This window comes from Tiliqua scincoides, chromosome 2, assembly GCF_035046505.1.
Source record: "Tiliqua scincoides isolate rTilSci1 chromosome 2, rTilSci1.hap2, whole genome shotgun sequence".
Taxonomy (NCBI): Eukaryota; Metazoa; Chordata; class Lepidosauria; order Squamata; family Scincidae; genus Tiliqua; species Tiliqua scincoides.
Genome location: NC_089822.1, coordinates 209,387,841 through 209,407,320, shown reverse-complemented (window position 1 = coordinate 209,407,320; position 19,480 = coordinate 209,387,841). Strand labels below are relative to the sequence as shown.

General features: G+C 45.3%; 1 protein-coding gene across 1 annotated transcript in view; it reads right to left on the bottom strand.

Annotated features, from left to right (window-relative positions):
- STAB1 (stabilin 1) overlaps positions 1–19,480 on the bottom strand; it is a 103,535-nt gene that overhangs the window by 48,097 nt on the left and 35,958 nt on the right. The window contains exons 21-35 of the mRNA XM_066613521.1: positions 18,469–18,555; positions 17,429–17,540; positions 14,854–15,037; positions 14,180–14,273; positions 13,532–13,690; positions 12,752–12,847; positions 11,626–11,721; positions 9,535–9,582; positions 8,808–8,938; positions 8,030–8,141; positions 7,174–7,251; positions 6,775–6,876; positions 3,291–3,398; positions 2,774–2,905; positions 1,717–1,845 (exon numbers count right to left, since the gene is read on the bottom strand). Of these exons, the coding sequence (XP_066469618.1) occupies positions 1,717–1,845; positions 2,774–2,905; positions 3,291–3,398; positions 6,775–6,876; positions 7,174–7,251; positions 8,030–8,141; positions 8,808–8,938; positions 9,535–9,582; positions 11,626–11,721; positions 12,752–12,847; positions 13,532–13,690; positions 14,180–14,273; positions 14,854–15,037; positions 17,429–17,540; positions 18,469–18,555 (1,668 nt within the window). The remainder of the gene's footprint in view (positions 1–1,716; positions 1,846–2,773; positions 2,906–3,290; positions 3,399–6,774; positions 6,877–7,173; positions 7,252–8,029; positions 8,142–8,807; positions 8,939–9,534; positions 9,583–11,625; positions 11,722–12,751; positions 12,848–13,531; positions 13,691–14,179; positions 14,274–14,853; positions 15,038–17,428; positions 17,541–18,468; positions 18,556–19,480) is intronic.

Genomic DNA, 19,480 nt, shown 5'->3' with positions numbered 1-19,480 from the left:
CCAAATTCATCAACAATTGGCTTCTGTTTTCCAAATGTGGTGGTGACAAGCTCTGTTTGGAATGGTACAGTCCACAAAACATGCAGCCCCAACCTGCAGCCTGCCTTGATATTCCTGCCTTGTCTCCTATTCCCAGACTTACCAATATTCCTACTGTAGGCCTCTTCCATCCAGACAGGCCAATCTCTCTAAAGAAGTGGTTCCCAAACTTTAGGAGCCCACAGACCACTGAAGCAAAGATTGGAATCATCATGGACCACATGTGGCTGTAGGTGCTTTGACCTCATCCCTCTCTGGTGGTCTGTCTCCCAAAAGCTCCCCTACTGACTATTAGAGAGGACAGAGAATGGACCGCCCACAGCCATGGCTGACACTTAAGTAGTTGTGGCTGCGGGCAGTCTCCACCCTCTTTAGTGATCTGTTGGAGATTGCTTGCTCAGCAAGACACTGGAGGTAGTAAAAGGCAATTTTTTTTCAGAGACCTTGTGGACCACTTCTCAGAGTCTCACGAATTACCTGTAGTCCATGAAACACAAGTTGGGAATCAGTGCTCTATCACCGAGATTTTCACTTTAGATAGCTAGTTATCTATGAAGCCCTAGACTGTGAACCTTTGGTAACTCACTAACAGCCCAATCCAGAGCTGCCCAGAGAGTGGGGCTGCTGTGGTGGTGAAAACAGCTGCTGCGGTATCCAACACACCCCAGGCAGCCACCACTACCTGCTCAGGAGAAGGGGAAATTCGTCCCCTTCCTCAGAATAAAGGAAATAGCCCCGCAGTCAGGCTACTAGATTCTATAGCAGCTCTGGAGCTGCCGCAGAATCAGAGAGTTCTGTGTCAGGCTGCGGGGCCTGACATGGAGCTCAGGATTTGGTGGAGCTCAGTTCCACCAGTCCCGCCCTCCTCCTGCCCCGTGCCCTCCCCCTGGCATGCCTCCTCCCTGCCCTCTTCCCACCCTCCCCCACCACTCCCTGCCCTGGAACGCCTCATCCCCGCCTCCCCCCACCTACCTCTCTGCTGCCGAGCAGCAGAGCTCTGCCTTTCCACCAGCACTGGTGCTGGGCTAGCTCTGGTGCTAGGTCAGCCCTGAGGGCTCACCAACGTGTTTTACGTCATGTTTGTAACAGTGCGTGCCAGTGGTGAGCCAGTGCACACTCTTTAGGATTGGGCTCTTAGCTATTCCTTTATAATGTATCTACAGAATTCTGCATAAGCCACCCTGAGGTCTTTTGGCAACACAGTAAAGTTTTAAATCACAAGACATAAAAATAGTGATTTAGGTACTCTGGAGCCTACTTGAGGGCACCTTTATTTTAAACAGGTCATTGCCAGATTACCACCAAATACCATCTACCCATTTATTATGATCTCTGTTGGAATTTTTTTTCCTTTCATAAAAATTCTTAGACCAAAACTGATTTTGGATCATGCTTAAGACTTGCCTCTAGGCACGTATTCTCAAGCATCCATTTTCTTCACAAAACAAGAGCAGAAAGCTCACCTTAAACTTTGAGAATAAATCATTTAAATTACCAGAGGCTTGTGATTTCTGTAAAATGTTGTCATGCAATAATCAATTGGGGTCATTCAGCTGGGAAACACAAGTGCAGGTATATATATCAAATCAAACTGTGATTTAGCACACCTGCTTAATTCTGTAGAAACCATAAAATGACTCTATGTAGTAGAACAAGAAAATACAGCTAATACTTTACCTTTTTTACCGTCGTGGTATTGGTACTACAGCGATTTTTGTGAATTTGTAGAACTTGAGAAACCCCAATCAACATCCCATTTCTTGTTTCCAAAAACTGACCATTCAAGAGGACTTTGTTTACAAATGCCTGTAATAAGAGAGGATAGCAAGAAGTCTAAATGGCAGAATGGCGGAGCATCAAAATGGCAGAGTGGCTCTGACATGACTATGAATTTTGACAAGTAAGACATAGAAAGGGAAAGGTTTCTTATTTTATCTTAACTACATTATAGGACAGTAGCACAGAAGAGGAGCCCTTTACCATCAGGGCTAATCAGCACCCCTACAATCTCCCTGGGAACAGTCAACAAGGCAATAACTAGTTGCGCAGTTTTGCTTCTGTGGAGACCAATGTATTAAACACTGGTTTGAGATCCTCCAATAAACTTTTCACAAGTCAGTGAGGGCCCAATCCTGAATGCTCAGCACTGGCCCTCCAGTGTCGTAAACAGTGTTGTGAACGGAGTGTTGTAAACATACCGTAAGGCGTGCCTGTGACACTCAGTGCTGGCTCAGCACTGGTGCCAGCTCAACACCAGTCCATGCTGGGCCAGCACCAGTCAGGGGCTCTCCGCACACTGCCTGAAGGAAGGGATGAGCTCCTGGAAGTGAAGAGGTGAGTCGGGGTGGTGGGAGGCCTTCCAGGGCGGGAGGAGGGCAGAGGAAGGCAGGCAGGCAGGGGGATGGAACTGGTGAAGATCTGCCAAATTGAGAACATATCCAGAATAAATGTCCCCTTCCTTTGAGGAGCTGCAGGTGGCTGACCAGCATGCTCAGGATGCAGTGGTTGCCATTTTGGTGCTGCTGCTCAGCTGGTGCCAGGCAGCTCAGGATTGAGTCAGTTAACTGGAAGTTCATGGGTAAGTTTGCATCTGTAATCTACAAGCATCCCATCCCATCCAATCCCATCATTTGGAAAATGACAGGCAAATATCTAGTCAATACTTAGTAGTTCTCTATAAAACACAGGCACAAAGACACAGTAGAAAGAAAATTAATTTGTAACTCATCCTCACCTGAGTGGTATTCTTGTAAAACATCAGCCAGTAGGAGAGGCCTAACATTGTGCTTTTGTGAACTCCAGTTTTCAGGTCCTCAGGGAGCAGTTTCTCACCAAGTATGACATGGTACTGTACGGTCTCATTATCCTAGAAACCAAGGTAAGGTAAATCTAAGCAGAGATGCCTCCCATTTACAATGTTTCTACATGGAAGACATATCTGTGCTAACCTTTGAATATATCATCAGGTCTTAGGAGTGAGTTTTTTATTGCACAACTGCTCTGGGAAGTCATGCTATACATACAGAAAAATAATGTGTAAGATCATTCAGTGCAATGAAAAACTCACAAAGGCAGTCACAGTCCTCAAACACAATCTACGGCATAGATTGTATATTTTGTCAGTCATTACTTATTAGTTCAAAACATGACTTCAGAAAATTGAATCCAAAAGTGGACTCAATAAAGTGGCATCACTCTCAATGAACCACCAGTGCACAAGTATGGGCTGTAAAAAGGAGCGAAGTTCTTACCAGTTGTGTAATATTAGATGGTTGACAATATTCCTCAATTGAATTATTTCCAGGGACAAAAATGGTATATTTTTCAGATGACTCAATCTTTCCTATCAACTGGTATTGCTGCAAGATTCAGAAGAACAGAATTAGCAGGCAGATGTGGTCACAGAAGATTCGAAGTCAGCAAATCTCCAAAGAAAAAGCATACACACCCCGACATCCAGTGGTACATCCAGAAATATTTAGAGCAACCATTTTCAACCTTTTTCAGCTCGCAGCACACTGACAAGGCACTAAAATTCTCAAGGCACACTACCAGTTTTTTACTTACATTAAATTACTACATTACAGTTAATCTTGAATTAATAAAATTAATACAATTAAATCACTACATGTCAAAAAAAATTGACAAGAAGCATGGAGAGGGAAGTATATGTGGTTTCTGAAAAGGAGGAAAAATCCTATGTTCAAATTCATATCAAAAGTGCCAGAAACTGTTGGCAAAGACAGGGCAGGTTGATCACATAGTGGAGAATGTGGGTGAGGGGCAATGAGGTGACATGATTGAAACAAGTGCAGGATTAAACTGGGGGTGGGGGAGAGAGAGAGAATGTGAGGCAGTGATTCTGTATCTTTGGAAGGTACTGACAAGTGACAGGAGGGACAATAAGAGAGTTGCTAACTGTGATTGTCAGATTTGGGGGGGGGAGAATATTCCTGGGGAAGGGGGTGGGGTGGGGGAAAGAGGACAGAGAAGTGACAATTGCCTGCTTGTGTATTTGAGAAAAAAGAATGCAACCAAAAACCCAATCCTATGCATGCCTGCTCAGAAGTAAACCCCATTATAGTCAATGGGGCTTACTCCCAGGAAAGTGTGGATGGGATAGCACCCCCCGAGCCCAATCCTATGCCTGCCTGCTCAGAAGTAAGCCCTATTATAGTCAATGGGGTTTACTCCCAGGGAAATGTGAATGGGATAGCACCCCCAGAGCCCAATCCTATGCATGCCTGCTCAGAAGTAAGCCCTATTATAGTCAATGGGGTTTACTCCCAGGGAAATGTGAATGGGATAGCACCCCCAGAGCCCAATCCTATGCATGCCTGCTCAGAAGTAAGCCCTATTATAGTCAATGGGGTTTACTCCCAGGGAAATGTGAATGGGATAGCACCCCCAGAGCCCAATCCTATGCATGCCTGCTCAGAAGTAAGCCTCATTATAGTCAATTACTCCCAGGAAAGTGTAGATAGAGGAAGGGCACTGGGCCACAATCCTAAAAGCCCCAAAGTGCAGGGAGGGTCACTTTGGGGAGTTGCAGGCAAACTGGCAAGGAAAAGGGACTTTCAGGGACCCTGAAACCTTTGGTTGGGGGCCTCAGCACTCGCTCGCTATGTACCTGCTTTCCTGCTTCTGGTTCTGGAGCAAGTTCCAAGTGGACTCTTCAGCTGCTGCGTGTGACCAGCCCCTTCCCTGGCTGCTCCCTTGCTTGTGCTGCCTGCCGCGGCAGGCTCAAAGCAGCCGCTTCTCCCATACGCGGGCACGCAGCTGCTGCCTGCCTCCTCTGATCCTGTGGCACACCTGAGGCAGCCTCGCGGCACACCAGTGTACCACATCACAGTGGTTGAAAACCACTCGTTTAGAGTTTCAAAGAAAATGTATGCAGATTGAAAGGCATCTCCTATACTGTCTCTTAACAACAGCCCTCCACTTCACAACCAGTCCTCAGATTCCTTTCATGGGAGTTATAATATTCCAGTTTTGCAGAGAAGTAGCAACTTTTATTTTCCTATGTGAGCCTACAACGCCCTTGACAGAGGCAGGTTTAGAAGGCAATTAGCAACCAAACTAGTTGTATATGGAACTACACACTTTTGACTCTTCAAAGTTTCTTAAACAATAGCATGGTGGGGGTCACGTCAAATAACCTGAAGCTATGGCAAAAGGGTGGGGAGCATTGCCACTTTAGCCCCCTGTTGCAGTGAGCATCCTGATTGCTCATTTGCACATTATTTATAATCTTTAAAAAGCTTTCAGTTTAGGGGGATATGTGATTACGATACTCGCCATGTAGGTGCTCACCCCCTCATCTGTTCCTGCAGTTTGGGGGTATTTTGCATGGTCCCTACCACACTATTGATCAGGGATGGGCTGCGACTCGGACCTGAGTTGCAAAAATGAGCATTTTTTGCAACTTGTACAAACTTGGGCACTGACTTGGGACTCAAGGGTTTTCCCCTAAAAATGAAAAGACTCAAATACACTCAAGCTAACTTTTGTGTGTGTTTGTGACTCTGCTTTATGTGTTTGCTTGCTTGGTTTTTTTTAGCATGTCTGTGGCTTGACTCGCTTTCCGAAAATACTCAGACTTGTGTCAAAATGACTTGAAAAAAGCCTGTGGATGACTCGTGACGGCTGCTGTTATGACTCATGGACAATTTGAGTAAAGTAAGCCAGAGACTCGGGACACACAATGATTCAGCATTGTGGCTCTGCACATCCCTGCTATTGGTTAAGAAAGGAACATTATATCATTAAAAGTATGCATTTGCTTGCATGTCTAGTTTAGCCCTAAAGACTTTTAGAACCCACTTCCTTGGTTGATCACATCAACATTGTTTCCTTTTGCTTCTTTTCCCCTAAGAGCTCTGTGGCTATATTCACTGTAGAGGTCCTTGCCATTGTGTGGACCCCTTCACTTCCAGCATCTTTGGATGCTCAGCGATGCTGTAAAGTGTCATCACTGAACTGCTGGATTGCTGAGCTCTGTGCTGGGCAGAGCTCGGCTTTGAGTTCTGTAACTTAGGGGGAACACTGCTCTGTACCCTTCACTGAATTAACTATTCTTAGATCTGGGCTGATGGCCAGTCATTTATTTTGTTAGGCAGATCACTCACTAACAACCAAAGATGCCTGGATGATATTTCATTAATGAGATTTAATTAATGGCTGGGAGATACCTGGAGATTTCTCTTCTGTATTGCCCATCAGAGCTTTGAGGCCAACAGCAAAGAGAGATCTTGAGATGTCTCCCAGACATTGACTTGACCCTGGCTGATGCAAGTGTGAAGAAAAAGGAGCAGCCCTGAGAAAGAGTGAGCTGTGAGCTTGAAGGCACGCTGGGGTTTTGCACCTCTCTTGGGGGATATGGTGCAAAATAGAGGCAGTGATCTGCTGCCTCGTAGGACTGAGAATGCTGTTTTGTCTCCACTGATGCTTCATGTGAATATTTGTAAACAATTAATTAAATGCCATATTTTATATAATAATTAATAATTTATATAAAAATTAATAAAATGCCATAAATCTTCAGCATGTCCTTTTTCTCTTCCAAAAGAAGCCAAACCAGGTTGCACGGCCCCAAAACCTCTTAGCACTTGGGAAGTGAGGAGCATGGAGCAGTAATTATGCAAAAAGATGTTTCCTTTGGCAGGCAGACTTGTACAGCAGTTAATGAATTCCAGTCTTGGAAAAGGTCATGTTAAATACAACCAAAGTGCTTACCTCTAGCAGTGCTTTGAACCTGCTGAAGGAGGGTGTTGAATTAAGCTGCTGCTGCAGACCTGGAGCTTTGGGAGGGATGTCATCGAATGGTGGCAACAAAACCTGAGCAAGGGGAAAGCAGAAATGAGGCTTGACCGCTTGAACATGCTCTGTTTTCTGCAGTGGGAAATGGTTTAGTGAAGACAGGGCAGCCCCCCTAAGGAGGTACGGTAGTCTTAGAGGTTTAAAAATTGACTCTTTTTGGAGCAGATGGATTGATGGCAGTGCAGTGCTGCTTAGAGGACATCTCCGAAAAGGCTCAGCATCAAGATCTCTTTGGCATCAGTACAGTTCTGCTCAAATCTACATCACCACTTACTTAGGACAGAAAGAAACATAACTCTAGTTTAAGCAATTTACCTTATTGATTATATAAATAGTGCTGTTAATAGCAGGGATGTCACCCAATATAATGCTTGCATTCTGGATAGTGATAGTCTGAAAAGCAAACAGAATCAAACATGATAATTCTGCTTCAGGTTGACAAGAATAAACATACTGTGTTTATACACAAACATCTCCTATGAGAGGCACTGCCTGTATCAATGTGGAAAACCTTGAGTTAGATGGGTCAATGGTCTGACTCAATTTAAGGCTGATTCATCTATTCAGCCTCTTTCTTCACCACGTCATTCTGATCTTCCAGTTCTGGAAGCCATGTTGCATGTTCCTTGATCATCAGTAACCTATTCTCAGAGTGCCCAGATGTTGGTATGTCCAGACTTCACCAGCTGATTCTAACCCAGAAGCTTCACTATAAGAAGAAAAAAAGAAGAGAGAGAGAGAGAACCACCCCAACCTCCACACTGACTGTATCAAAACCTAATATCCAGCATTCTACCTGTTCAAAAGCATCAAGACAGGAAAATCAGTTGTCCCATTTCATTCTATGGCATGCTGGAATGCTGGAATGTTTTTCAAGTATCATACTGAGCAATCTGAATGGAACTGTAGATTCAGGAAAGTGAAGGGAAGCCCAATGCTGCACAATTTGGATTACCTAAATCTACTGGTTCAGTTTTTGAGAGTCATCACATGACTCTAAGTCTAGTCTTAGCTCTGCATTTCCCTCCCTTTCATCTGCCATTGCTCCAGTTTAAACATGTTGCAAAAAGGGATTTACTATATCATTTCTAAATAGTCAGAGAGACATTTGGTAGTAACTGCACAATATAAATAAAGTAACCATTATAGTTATTATTTTAAAGGCTCTTACTCCATTGCTGCTGTTTATCTCCCACTTGGTCCGAGGATGGAGAGTGGGTAGTTCCTGTCCTACATATTTCCTGAGTTGTTCTGTTGTGAAGGAACCCTGGAGAAAGTGGGCCCTGTGATTACAAGAGAAAATCATGCTTAGAATACTGTATTACTAACTGCAGAGTTACTGACCAGGAGAAACCTGTCACTTTGATTGGATGACCCCCCTTTGTTGTTTCTTAACACACAAAGCTTTGCTTCCTTTCAATATGCCTGCAGTGACATTTCTAGATCTTCTTTCTATCACTTCCAGAAGCTCCAAGTTCTCCAATGCTTCTTTCAATGAATGCACCCACTTCTTTGTAGGGCACTGATAGAGTGTGTCCCTCAAAGGCAGTAGCAAATCCTTTTGACTACTACTAGACACTTCTCCTAAGGGCAACTCCATATTTTATGTAGCAAATGTATTTGCTGTATGTACATCTTCATGTTTCCACAATAGGTTGGATAGCAGATGTGTACACATTTCTGGGTTCCACAGACCAAACATGAAATCCTGGCACAGGCAGTGAAGTTATGCACTGAATGTCCCATTTGGAAACTCCTGGAGCAACCAAAGTCATATAGCAAACCAGGTCCCCATTGTGGTGTTTTTTAAACCATCTTCAGTGAAGAGAATATTCAAGTGTGTGCACACACACACACACACACACACAAATATTTTTCATAAGGAGCCACTCAAACAGCATACATTTATATATATCAAGGTTAGGGAAAACTGATATAGCACACTGTACCTGACTAGAAATTGTAGCCCTTTGGGCTCTAGCCAGAAATCCTTTTCAGCCTGGCTCAGGTTTTGGATGGCCGACTTCAGTGGTACCAGAGCAGTCACATTGGCTCCCATTGGAATGCTGAAGCTAGATTTCTGTTGTTCAAAGCAAAACAATGCATGCATGTTAGCTATCTTTGACAATTTGAATGAACTGCCAGACAATAAAACAATAAAAACAACCATAATGATGATGCAATGATTCAATCCAACAGGGGCTGATACCATCCAAAGTCCACCACCCAAGGCCATGCTATCATTAGGCCAACTAGGAGCAAATATCTTAGGTCTGCCTGGAGCGCAGACCTAAGAGGGGTCTAAACTGAACTTTTGTGGGCACCATTTTATACTTATTCTTGCAATTCAAAATAAATTTAGCAGTTTCATGTTTTGGGCTTTTCATTTTTTCTATAAGACATTTGTTTTTGAAAATTGATTGTGCCAAACCTTAGAACTTAACAATTAACATGTTTAGATTCTACAAGCATCGGTATTCATTCTAAGCCCCAGAACTTTACCCAAAACTGAACACCAAGTTCCCATTCTTGTACATATTAAATTCTTGATATCCTTAATGTAAATCTACCAGTTAAACAATATGCTCAAACCCTATCACTTTTGGTTTTGGGGGCTATTTCATCATTCATCACCACCCCCCAAAAGGCAATTGCTTTGAAACGAAAATGTCTCACCATAATCCAGTCAAAGAAGGTAGAAAAATGGTCATTACTTGCTAACTCCTTCAAAAAGAGAACATAACAGGTTTTTAAAGAAGCGGCATCCACAGAGGTTAAGGAAAAGTCTATAAAGAACAGAGCAGATATTAAGATGGGCCTTGATGTTGAGAACTTTGATAAGTGACAGTCTGAAAAAGAAAGCACAGTCAAATTTTGTCTACAGGAACTTAAGAGTCTTGCTGAATTCACTCAAGGTTCCAAATAGTCTAGCTCAGTGGTTTCCAAAGTGTGGGTGACGACCCACCACAGGGAACAAAAACTAGGCCATACTCCCTTAAGGGGAGTGGCCCAGTAATAGGTGACCCAACTGTGCTGCAGAGATTGCAGCGCTGCAGAAACCGAGGGGCTTTTCTACTTACCTGGGAAATTGCACTGGCCTCAGAGACAGTCCAGGAGGCCCACAGCCCCTCTGCAGGCCCCCCCAAAGCAAGAAATTGTTCCGTTTGGTGATCAGAGCACACTTCTGGTTTTCTGGAAGTGCGCTCCAATCATGAAAGACAAGTGTACTTCAATCATTAATTGCTAGACATTGTTAATTCTTTGGAGGGTTGGGAATCTTGTAAAGCAGTGGTTCTCAAACTGGTGGGTCATGACCCACTAGTTCGTGTAACACTTCTCCCGTCCCTTTAAGGGGTGGGGGAAGGGGGAAGCAGGATTGCATCGCTAAGGGGGGGCGAGAGGATGCTTTGTACTTACTTTTAACTAGGTAGGGCTGCTGGAGGCTGCAGGAGGTGCGGGGAGCCCTGAACAGTTTTCCACAGTGCTCACTGAAGCTTGAAATGTTCAGTAAAGGCAGTCGCAAAGCACTTCTCTTTTGCAGGAGGTGCTTTGCACCTGCTATTACTGAACATTTCAAGCCTTGGGGAGCACTGCGGAGGTCTATGCAGGGCTCCCTGCAATTCCTGCAGCCTCCAGCAGCCCTACCTAGTTAAAAGTAAGTACAAAGCATACCCCTCACCCCCCCCTTAGCTCCTTCCCCCTTCTCCTGCCCCTTAAAGGCTTCCCCCTTCCCCCTTGAAGGCCCCTTAAAGATCCGCAGGATCGCATCACTGCCTTAGCTCCTCCCCCACGAACACTTACTGAGAGAGTAAAGCTCCCTCAAAGTTTGAGAAACACTGTTGTAAAGAATATCATGCCACTCACAAATCCATAGGTTTCCAGGTTTGGACGGAGAAGCATAGATGGACTTCAGTCTTTTGATGTGGAAATTATTGGCAGAGTCTGTTTTTCTTTATGATAAACAGTTTTGACACATTTATGTTTGATAAATGTATGCTCTTTAACTGATAACAATACAGCAAAAGATTTTCTAGAATTTGCCTAACAAGTTACATTAAAACATGCACAGGATTTCAAAATGTCAGAGCAGAACATTGAGAGTTGAGTTGAGATAGCTCTTGCCATCCACTACACTGTATTAAATAACGTGCAGCGCAATCCTATCTTGTGCTGGAACAGGCAGGTCAAGAGGCCTACGCTGTATCCAGCACAAGATTGGGGCCAGAAGTGGCTCAGTCAGAGATAAGGGGAAACTCTTCCCCTTACCACTGGGTAAGCCACCTTGGCCTCAATTGGGTCTCCTCGAACTTGCGCCACCTCAGACAGTGGCATAAGTCCAAGGAGAATGGAGCAGCTTCAAGCCGTTCCTCACTGCTTGGGGAACGGGGTTGGGATCTGGTATAATAGCTGGGTCCCAGCCCTGCCCCCACTCCCCACCCACCCACCCACCCTCGGGACCACCCTCCCCCTGCCCAGGAACACCTCCCTCCTGCCTCCTCCCCAGAGCTCTGCGTTGGCCAAGCTTGGTCGACGCAACCCTCCCTCCCCAAGTCAGTGCAGAGGCTGGATGTAACCTCAGTGGGCCGCTACATGCCCCTGCATCGGCCCAGCCAACTCCCGAGGAGGCATAAACATGCTTTACAGCATGTTTGCAACCGTCCTAGGCTGGCGCAAGGGACCTGCACAGGCCTAAACAAAAGTTAGGATTGCACCCTTGGTTTATTCTCTCATCTTTAATAGAACGCAATTATAAATATGTTTCCTTACCTTCATTATATCACCATAACATATAATTCCATCTCCCATGTACCCCTCCAAGCAACGGCAAGTCTTCTCCCCAGCACCAAGAGACTGACACACAGCCTATTGGGTGAAAACAACAGAGCAGAAGTGCTTCCACACTAGACTTGGTCTCTGGGATTTGCCACCCTTTGCTCTCTCACTTTTTGTGAAGCATCCACATGATCTTATTTCCAGATGGTAGCCTGCCCTGCCTGTCCACCCTGGCATGCCATCCTTGTCTCTGTTGTCCATGAGGGGGTGGAATGTGTGAACACCACCACCTTGCAGAAAATCATCCAAGTGTGTGTAGGCTAAGAATGCTTGGTTGAGTTTTTTTTCTGTCACTGAATTCAGAAAGCCTAAGGGCACAATACTAACCAGGTCTACTCAGAAGTAAGTCCTATGGTGTTCAATGGGACTTACTACCAGGAAAGTGAGGTTGGGATTGTAGCCTGGCAACCCAATCCCACACTACTGCGGGAGGCTCCTCAGGAGAAGGGGACGTTTGTCCCTTTCCCCCGAGTAAGGGAAGCAGCCCTGCTAAAGTAAAGGCGCTTGTGTAGGGCGAGCAGCCCCGCCCGAGTGCCTTGGATCCTGCAGAGCTTGGCTCCATGGACTCGCCTTTCCCCCTCCCCCGACACGCCTCCCCCCTCCCTGGAATGCCTCCACCACACCCCCGGCCACGCCCCCACCTCCCTTTCCACAGCCCAGCGGTCCAGGGGACCGCCGAGCCATGGAACTGGGCGCCCGCCATGTGCTGGCTCAGCGCCAGCCGGAGCTGGGCTAGCTCCAGCGGGAGCCTGGTGGTAAGCCCCACAAACGTGCCTTATGACAGTGGTTATGGAGCCACGCCGTGGACCTCAGGATCGGGCTCTCAGTCACTGAATGTTATGTATGCTCAGAATTCAATGAAGGCATATATTCTCATACAGTGTTCTGTTCCTGTGTGGGACATGTGGGGCTGGCAGAGGCTGGGCAAGTGTGCTGGATTAGCTGAGAAAGATATTATCCAATTTAGTCCAGACTAGCGGTCTAGATTCAGTGCCCAGCTCCCACAGACAGGTAGCTTTCACAAGGAACTATTTCCTCCTAGATAACAACTGTTTCTTACCTGCTCATGGCAGCCACCATTTTCCATCAAGCAGGGATCAATCAAGTCACAGTTGTAGCCATCACCAACATAACCCACTTTGCACATACAGCTGCTCTGTAAGGAGAAACAGTAGGAAGGCTTGGTGTAATTTGATGCTAAAGCTACAAACAGCCATTTGAATATTTTAAAATCAGAAATTCCCATTTTTAGTATTGTCAAGGGCTCTGTGAGAGTTGGAAACAGAAATGTAAGGCAGTCACTACGATATCTAGGTCTTGCAACATGAAGATACTAAAACATGTATATACACTGGTGCTGTAAGAAGTACAGTTTCATTATGTGCAGGTATTAACCCCTTAACTAACCATAGTGCAAATTGTGTTAACTATACAGGACATATGATGTTCTGAAATGTTACTCTTCGATTCCGACTTCATTAAACTGATTTCTACTCAACTGTAAATTGAAATCATTTTTGAAAAAAATTAAGTGGCAAATCTAAAAAAGATGCAGAAGAGACACCAGCAGTAGCCACTGGAAAAGACACCATGTGAGGTTGAAAAGGGACCTGTCACTTCTCCATGTTTCTTCCGGAAGTGGGTTCCGTGGGGTTTGAACTGATTTGAATTGTAATAGTTGCAAATTCTTCGTGAGAAGTTGCGTGTGCTTCCACTGGAGTGCTTAAAATAAACCTGATTCATTTTGGAGATTCTTCATAGGTAATGTAACACCAGATCGCCAGATAGCCACTGATTTTTTTTTCTTCTCCAAGAAGATAGCTGAGAACATTGAAAATACCTGTCCAGGCCCAACGTAGTTGCAGTCAGCATTGTCATGGCAGCCTCCTCTGGTCTCCATTATACAGTTGTCTATGGCAACACAGGCTTTCCCATCCCCGGTCCAGCCCTTATTGCACTGGCACGTGGCTGTGCCAGGGCCTGTACTTGTGCATGCGGCCTGGGAAGGAATGAGAGATGAACAACTCAAGCAAGGATTACCATGAAATCTCTCAAAACCTAACAAGGGAAATGCTATGGTACAGGAGTAGAGCCTCTTGCATGCAAACTGCAGGAGCTGAGCTGTTTGCAGGGTAATTAGTAGCTATAGTATCTGATTTTTGAACAGCCTCAGGGCTCGAGGCAATTAGTTATCTGATCTTTCCATCACCCTTTGGGGAGCCACCAAAAATCAGGTTGTGACCCATCAGGAGGTCCCAACCCCCAGTTTGGGAACCATTGGTGTAGACAACATGGACTGAAACCAAACTGCAGAACAGTTGAAGCAGTAATCCAGTCTGGGTGAAAGCCACGAATAATATTTATCTCTAGGCTCAAGGGACTAATGGTTTCTTGTAAAGGATCTTTCTCGAGGAAACAACTCTGGGAAGAAGCAGATTCAAAATAAGCCAGGATCAGACAGTAGCAAAAGCATCCTTTAGCCACATACGTTTTCCGAGCAGCCTCCTCGATCTGGTTTCTCACAGGCATCAATGGGCTCACAGGAAAATCCATCCCCTTCATACCCATCAACGCAGATGCAACTTGGAGATAAGCAGAGGGAGCTGTTAGTTCACAAATCAGGGACCTGTCGAGCTACAGCAAGTTTCTCCTGTATTTCGTATTCAGTTGGGGAAAACGCACAAGTCAGAGGAATGCTTGCAAACTCTAGGATCTTATACTATAAGGAGACAAACAGCCACACCCCCCTGGATCACAGTAACAATGCCTCATTTCCCCTGTCTCCCTGCCCCCCAAACCATTCACACACCTGTGTGCCTCTTCCTCATGCATATGGGGCCAAAACAAAACAAAAACAAAACAACAAAACCCCAGTTTGTATGCATGTGCTACTTTGGGCCTTTGCCAAATTGCTTTCCCAAACAGAGGGAAAGGATAGCTTATTGCATTGTCTATATTCAAGAAGTGTTCCCAACACTACAAAGCTTCTAGAAGCTTCTTTTAGGCAAGAGAGGGGGTGTGAGTGGTAAACCAGTAAAAATTTGCCAGAGGAATGGAAAGACAGGAGGTACATAACCTCCACAATTCAAAGTGGGTGAGGATTCTAATCCCTAGGCTAGTTATGCCCACCGAAAACAGAGAAAAAAATTCAGAAATAGCCACCTCGCAGTTTTGTTCAGGCTACAGACTGCATTCCAATGGCAGCTCAGGGAAGCCCCAGCGGGTCCACAATTCTGAGAGCTCCTATCACAGAACTCCCCCATGTATCCAGCCTTACAGGACCGGGCCTGGCATACTCCCTTGCTCCCTGGTCTGTTGTCACAGATTCCATGGACGCAGCCACAATCTGTCAAATGGAAAGGGAAGAACTCTTCAGCTCAACCATCACGAAAAAGTCATGTGAATGTTTCCACAGGAATACCTTTTTCAATAATAATCGGTCCGTTCTATCCAGCCATTTTGGCAATCTCAAGAATATGCCTAGTTATGCATACGATGGGAAGGGGAATGAAGTGCGCACACTCAAAAATCTGCACACACGGCAGCTTAAAACCCATGCTTGCCAACTGGCATCTAAGTTGTCAAAAACTGATCACCACCTCTCCTTACCACCTCCTTGTTCCCCATGGTGCCTTCACTTAATCTCATTCCTCTCTTGGACACATTCACCTCCCCGTTCTTTGTTTTTTCAGAACGTCCTCTTGCTTTCTTTGAAACATCTTTCTCTGAGCCAATCCCTCTCTCTTCCTTTTCCTTGACATTTATTTCCCCTTCTCATTTTCACTTCTCTTCTTTTCTCCTCCCCCATCATCTTTCCTTTCTTTGAACACCACTTCCTCCTTGTTCTCCAATTGCCTTCCCTGAACTTTGCCAGGGAAGAGTGATGTAGCAAACTGTAGCTGTGATAAGAAAGACTGGGGGACCTCTCTGCTCAGGGTCAAACTAGACATTACAAACATATTCCTGAAAGCCCTCCCCCCAAACAGAATCTGGATCAGGGCCCTAATGCAAGAGTGAGAGAATTAAACATTCCTTCTGTTGGAAGTGGGCGAAAGGTGCAAGAAAGGTGGGAGAAAGGCCCAAGCAACCTGCACCTAGAGGGAGGAAATATAGTTACTGAGCCAGCCTGGGAGGATGTGAGAATTTTCTGTCTCACTCTTCCAATAAAGCTCTTTCTGACAAGCAGATTGCTAATCTCAGGCTATCCTTCCTTCCTCCTCCTTCCCAGAGGCCCCCTTCCATTAGAGAGCAAACAAGTAGGATCCATCTTCCTCTTTCCCTCCCTACCCAAGTATGAAGTTCTCATAAACAAAGTATTTCCTTTCTTTATGGCCACCTCATGCCTCAAAGTGATCTTCTCACCAGAACTCTCCAAAGCTGCAGCTGTGTAAACCAGCCTTGCTAACCCCCTCTACATTTTCCCACTGAAAATGGCCTTACTGAAACCAGCAGCCCTTGCTGCACTCCTCCCAAGGGCTCCTCTCAACTAAGCACTATCAAGATCATTCCTTTCATTAGAGCATTCAGATCTCCTTCCTTTTCAAGAGGACTCCTAGAGCATCTGGGCTGGCATCTGATGAGCATCATATGAAGACATGGCATCCTTCGGTCTCAGAAGACTATGGTATTGTGCTCTGAATGGTGGTTCTGGAACAGAGCGTCCTCTCCAGTGCACAAAGCCTAGTAAAGTAGGTATGGAGGATAGGCTGTTACCCATGCAGCAAATCCACCCTCTCCACGTCGCTGGAATGGTCCAGTGGAAAGGTAGAAGCCAATACGGTTGGTTCCAGCGGCATTGCCAGAAAGTGACTGTGTTCAGCCATGAACTGCCTCAGGGACTCCGGCTCCGGATTTTGCCTCGAGGTTGACTCTTGAGGCCTTTTCCATAACTGGATGTAGCCACAAGGCAGTGGAGGTTTGGGATCAGAGTTTTCCTTCTCTCAGATGAGCTGCCTTCCCAGGCTGACGAGTCCCATCGCCTCTTACGACAAGTACAGCCAAACTGAGGGCCTATTCTTATCCCCAGCCCCCAGGGGAAGACAAGATGCTGCCCTATATCTGTCAGGTCATTGATCCACCCAGTTCAGTATTGACTATGCTGACTGGCAGCTGCATTCCAGGGTTTCAAGGCAGGTGCCTACCCCAACTTTTCCTGGTGACACTTGAGATTGAGTCTAGGACCTTCTGCATGCAAAGTAGAAGTTCTACTACTGAGCTACAGCTTCAGCCCTTCCCTGACAGCATCCCTTTGGACAAGTGCACCATAGCATCAGTAGCATTAACAGAGGGGGCACAACACTACGTTTTGCAGGCACCTCAGTGCTCCATGGAAGCAGCCTCTCCCCCTTGCCTACGGAGCCATTCCAAATGGGGAGAGCAAAGAATCTCCTTTGCTTTGCTCTCACTGCCCGGAATGGCTCTGAAGGGGAGGGGCTAATTCCATGGAGTGTTGAGGTGCCTGCAAAATGTAGCGCTGTGACCTCCATCTGGGAATGCCACTGCATAGCATAATATACTGGAGGCAATCAGTATACTATTCATAAACATTTTGTTCCTGGCAGCTTGAAGTGACTAGTAATATGCCTGAAATTGTCTTTCTGACACAAGTCTAGAATCACAGAAACAAAACAAAAGAAATCCTGACGCTTAATTTCCATTGGCCCACTCTTAATTTACCCTGCCTGAGGTTTCCTGTCACCCATCAGGGTTGCTTTCTTGAAGATTCAGAACCACAGACCTTCATCACAGTTCTCTCCATGCTTGTTTGGGTTTGAACAGATGTGGCAGGCAATTCCTTTGAAACCCTCAAAGCAGCGACACTGGCCATTTCCTTGTATCCCGTCAGTGCACTAAAGAGGAAAAATCCAGTTCAGCACCTCAGGAGAAAGTCATGCTCTGGCAAAACACAAAACATTCTAACAGAAGAACAGTTTGGAATGTTTCAGGAGCTAGACAAAAACTTGACCTTCCTGAAGGATGCTTCATAAGATCAGTCTCAGGATCAGTCTCTGACCCTGGCTCCACAAGGAACATCCCTGAACACATTTAACAATAGAATAATCAGCTGCAAATGAATAGGCTGAGCAAACAAACACATACTGAGCCCACTAATCACAGGATACAGCAAATGCCACATCTGTCCTGTGTTGTGAGATGAATGCAGAACATCCTCTCAGAAACAGGATACTGAGTGACAAACTTCATGTTCCACTAGCCCTTACATACATGATTATAGGTTCCTAAATATCAGCCACAGGACAAAGGCGGAAGGAAAATCAGGATTAAGACTGCAGGGTTGGGGAGGGGAGTGCCCAACATGGTCCCAGCCCAGATAGTTTTGGTGGGGAGGGGATAGGTTATTTGCCTGTATGGAAAATTGTCAAAAGCACATTTTTATGGTTGTTATAGGGAAGGGCCATACCCAACAGCTGAACACATGCTTTGTCTGGAAAAAAACATCCCAGGTTCAAATTCCAGTAAAAAGAATCAGGAAGCAGATGATGGGTCTTCGCCAGAGACCAGGGAGCACCAAGACGTGACTTGACTTGTTGGAGTGTTTTAAATCTAAGCGTGATCTTATTGGCCTTTGATAAGGTCAGCATCACATAATTGTAACATTCGTTTCTTGTGACATTCCTGACATTTCCGGTAAATTAGCACAGGTAAAAATTCCATCCCTGAGCACAAATCCCTTTGAAAAACAATTAGCCCAAGCCATCTGAATAGCCAAGGCATTCAATATTTTCTCAACACTGCGAATAATTCTTTTCCACTTACATTTCCTTTGCCATAGCATGGATTGGTAAATCCACCCGGACAGGGGATGCAGTCAGGACCAAAGAACCCTTTGCAACATCCAGATGTCTATAGACAACAACATCACACAGAACAACAGTCAGCTCTTATGCTTAAGCAAACTGCCCACATTTCATATGCATCTCCATGTTCAATCCTTAGGTTCATTTTTAACACCAGGAAACTATGAGCTACTTTTGCTGGACCCATTTTTCAGTTTGGAATCCCATTTTTCTACAAGCAAGAGAGGTTGTTGAAATAAACATCCTAGGTTCTCCAGAGACTGCCATATATCCCATTCTTCCATGTTGAAGAGGCAGAAATCTGGCTAAATGATCCTGTTTGGAAGTGTTTGTAACTGATTAGCTACATCTTTGTTTTGAGTCTGATTTAAATATGAAATGAGGGCAGGATCATTTTCTGGGCATATTCACATAGGAGAGAACTGAGTTGACATCAAATGCAAAACTAGAAATATAGGGAGCTGAACCCCAGAAGAGAAGGTGGTGTTTTATGACTGGCTTGCGGGATTGGATGTACTGATCCCTGAAAAATATCCTATGCAGATGTGCCATTCTGAGCATTATGAATTTCATATTATAATTATGATAAATGGTATGTCCAACTCTATGGACCCAAACTCCTTTAACTTGTGTGTAAATTTAAGGGCACCTGCTGGAATGGGGAGCAAAGTCAGGAGAAAAGGGAGTACCCACTGGAGGGGCATCCGACATAGCAGTCAGACCGGGAGCCCAGGTCTACACTCACAGCAAATCTCGGCCATGGAGGCCACAGGTTCAACTGGGAGCCCTGGTCTACCTAGCAGGTAGACCAGGGCTCCAAATCCAGGCAGGAGCCCAGATCTATCTGCTTGGTTAACCTGAGCTCTGGAGTTAAGCTAGTGTTCATAGCTCCGCCCCCCCAACACAAACTCTGGATCCGCCCCTGGGGGGAATGCATATATGGGTTAAAGATTTTTTTGAAGATAAAATAA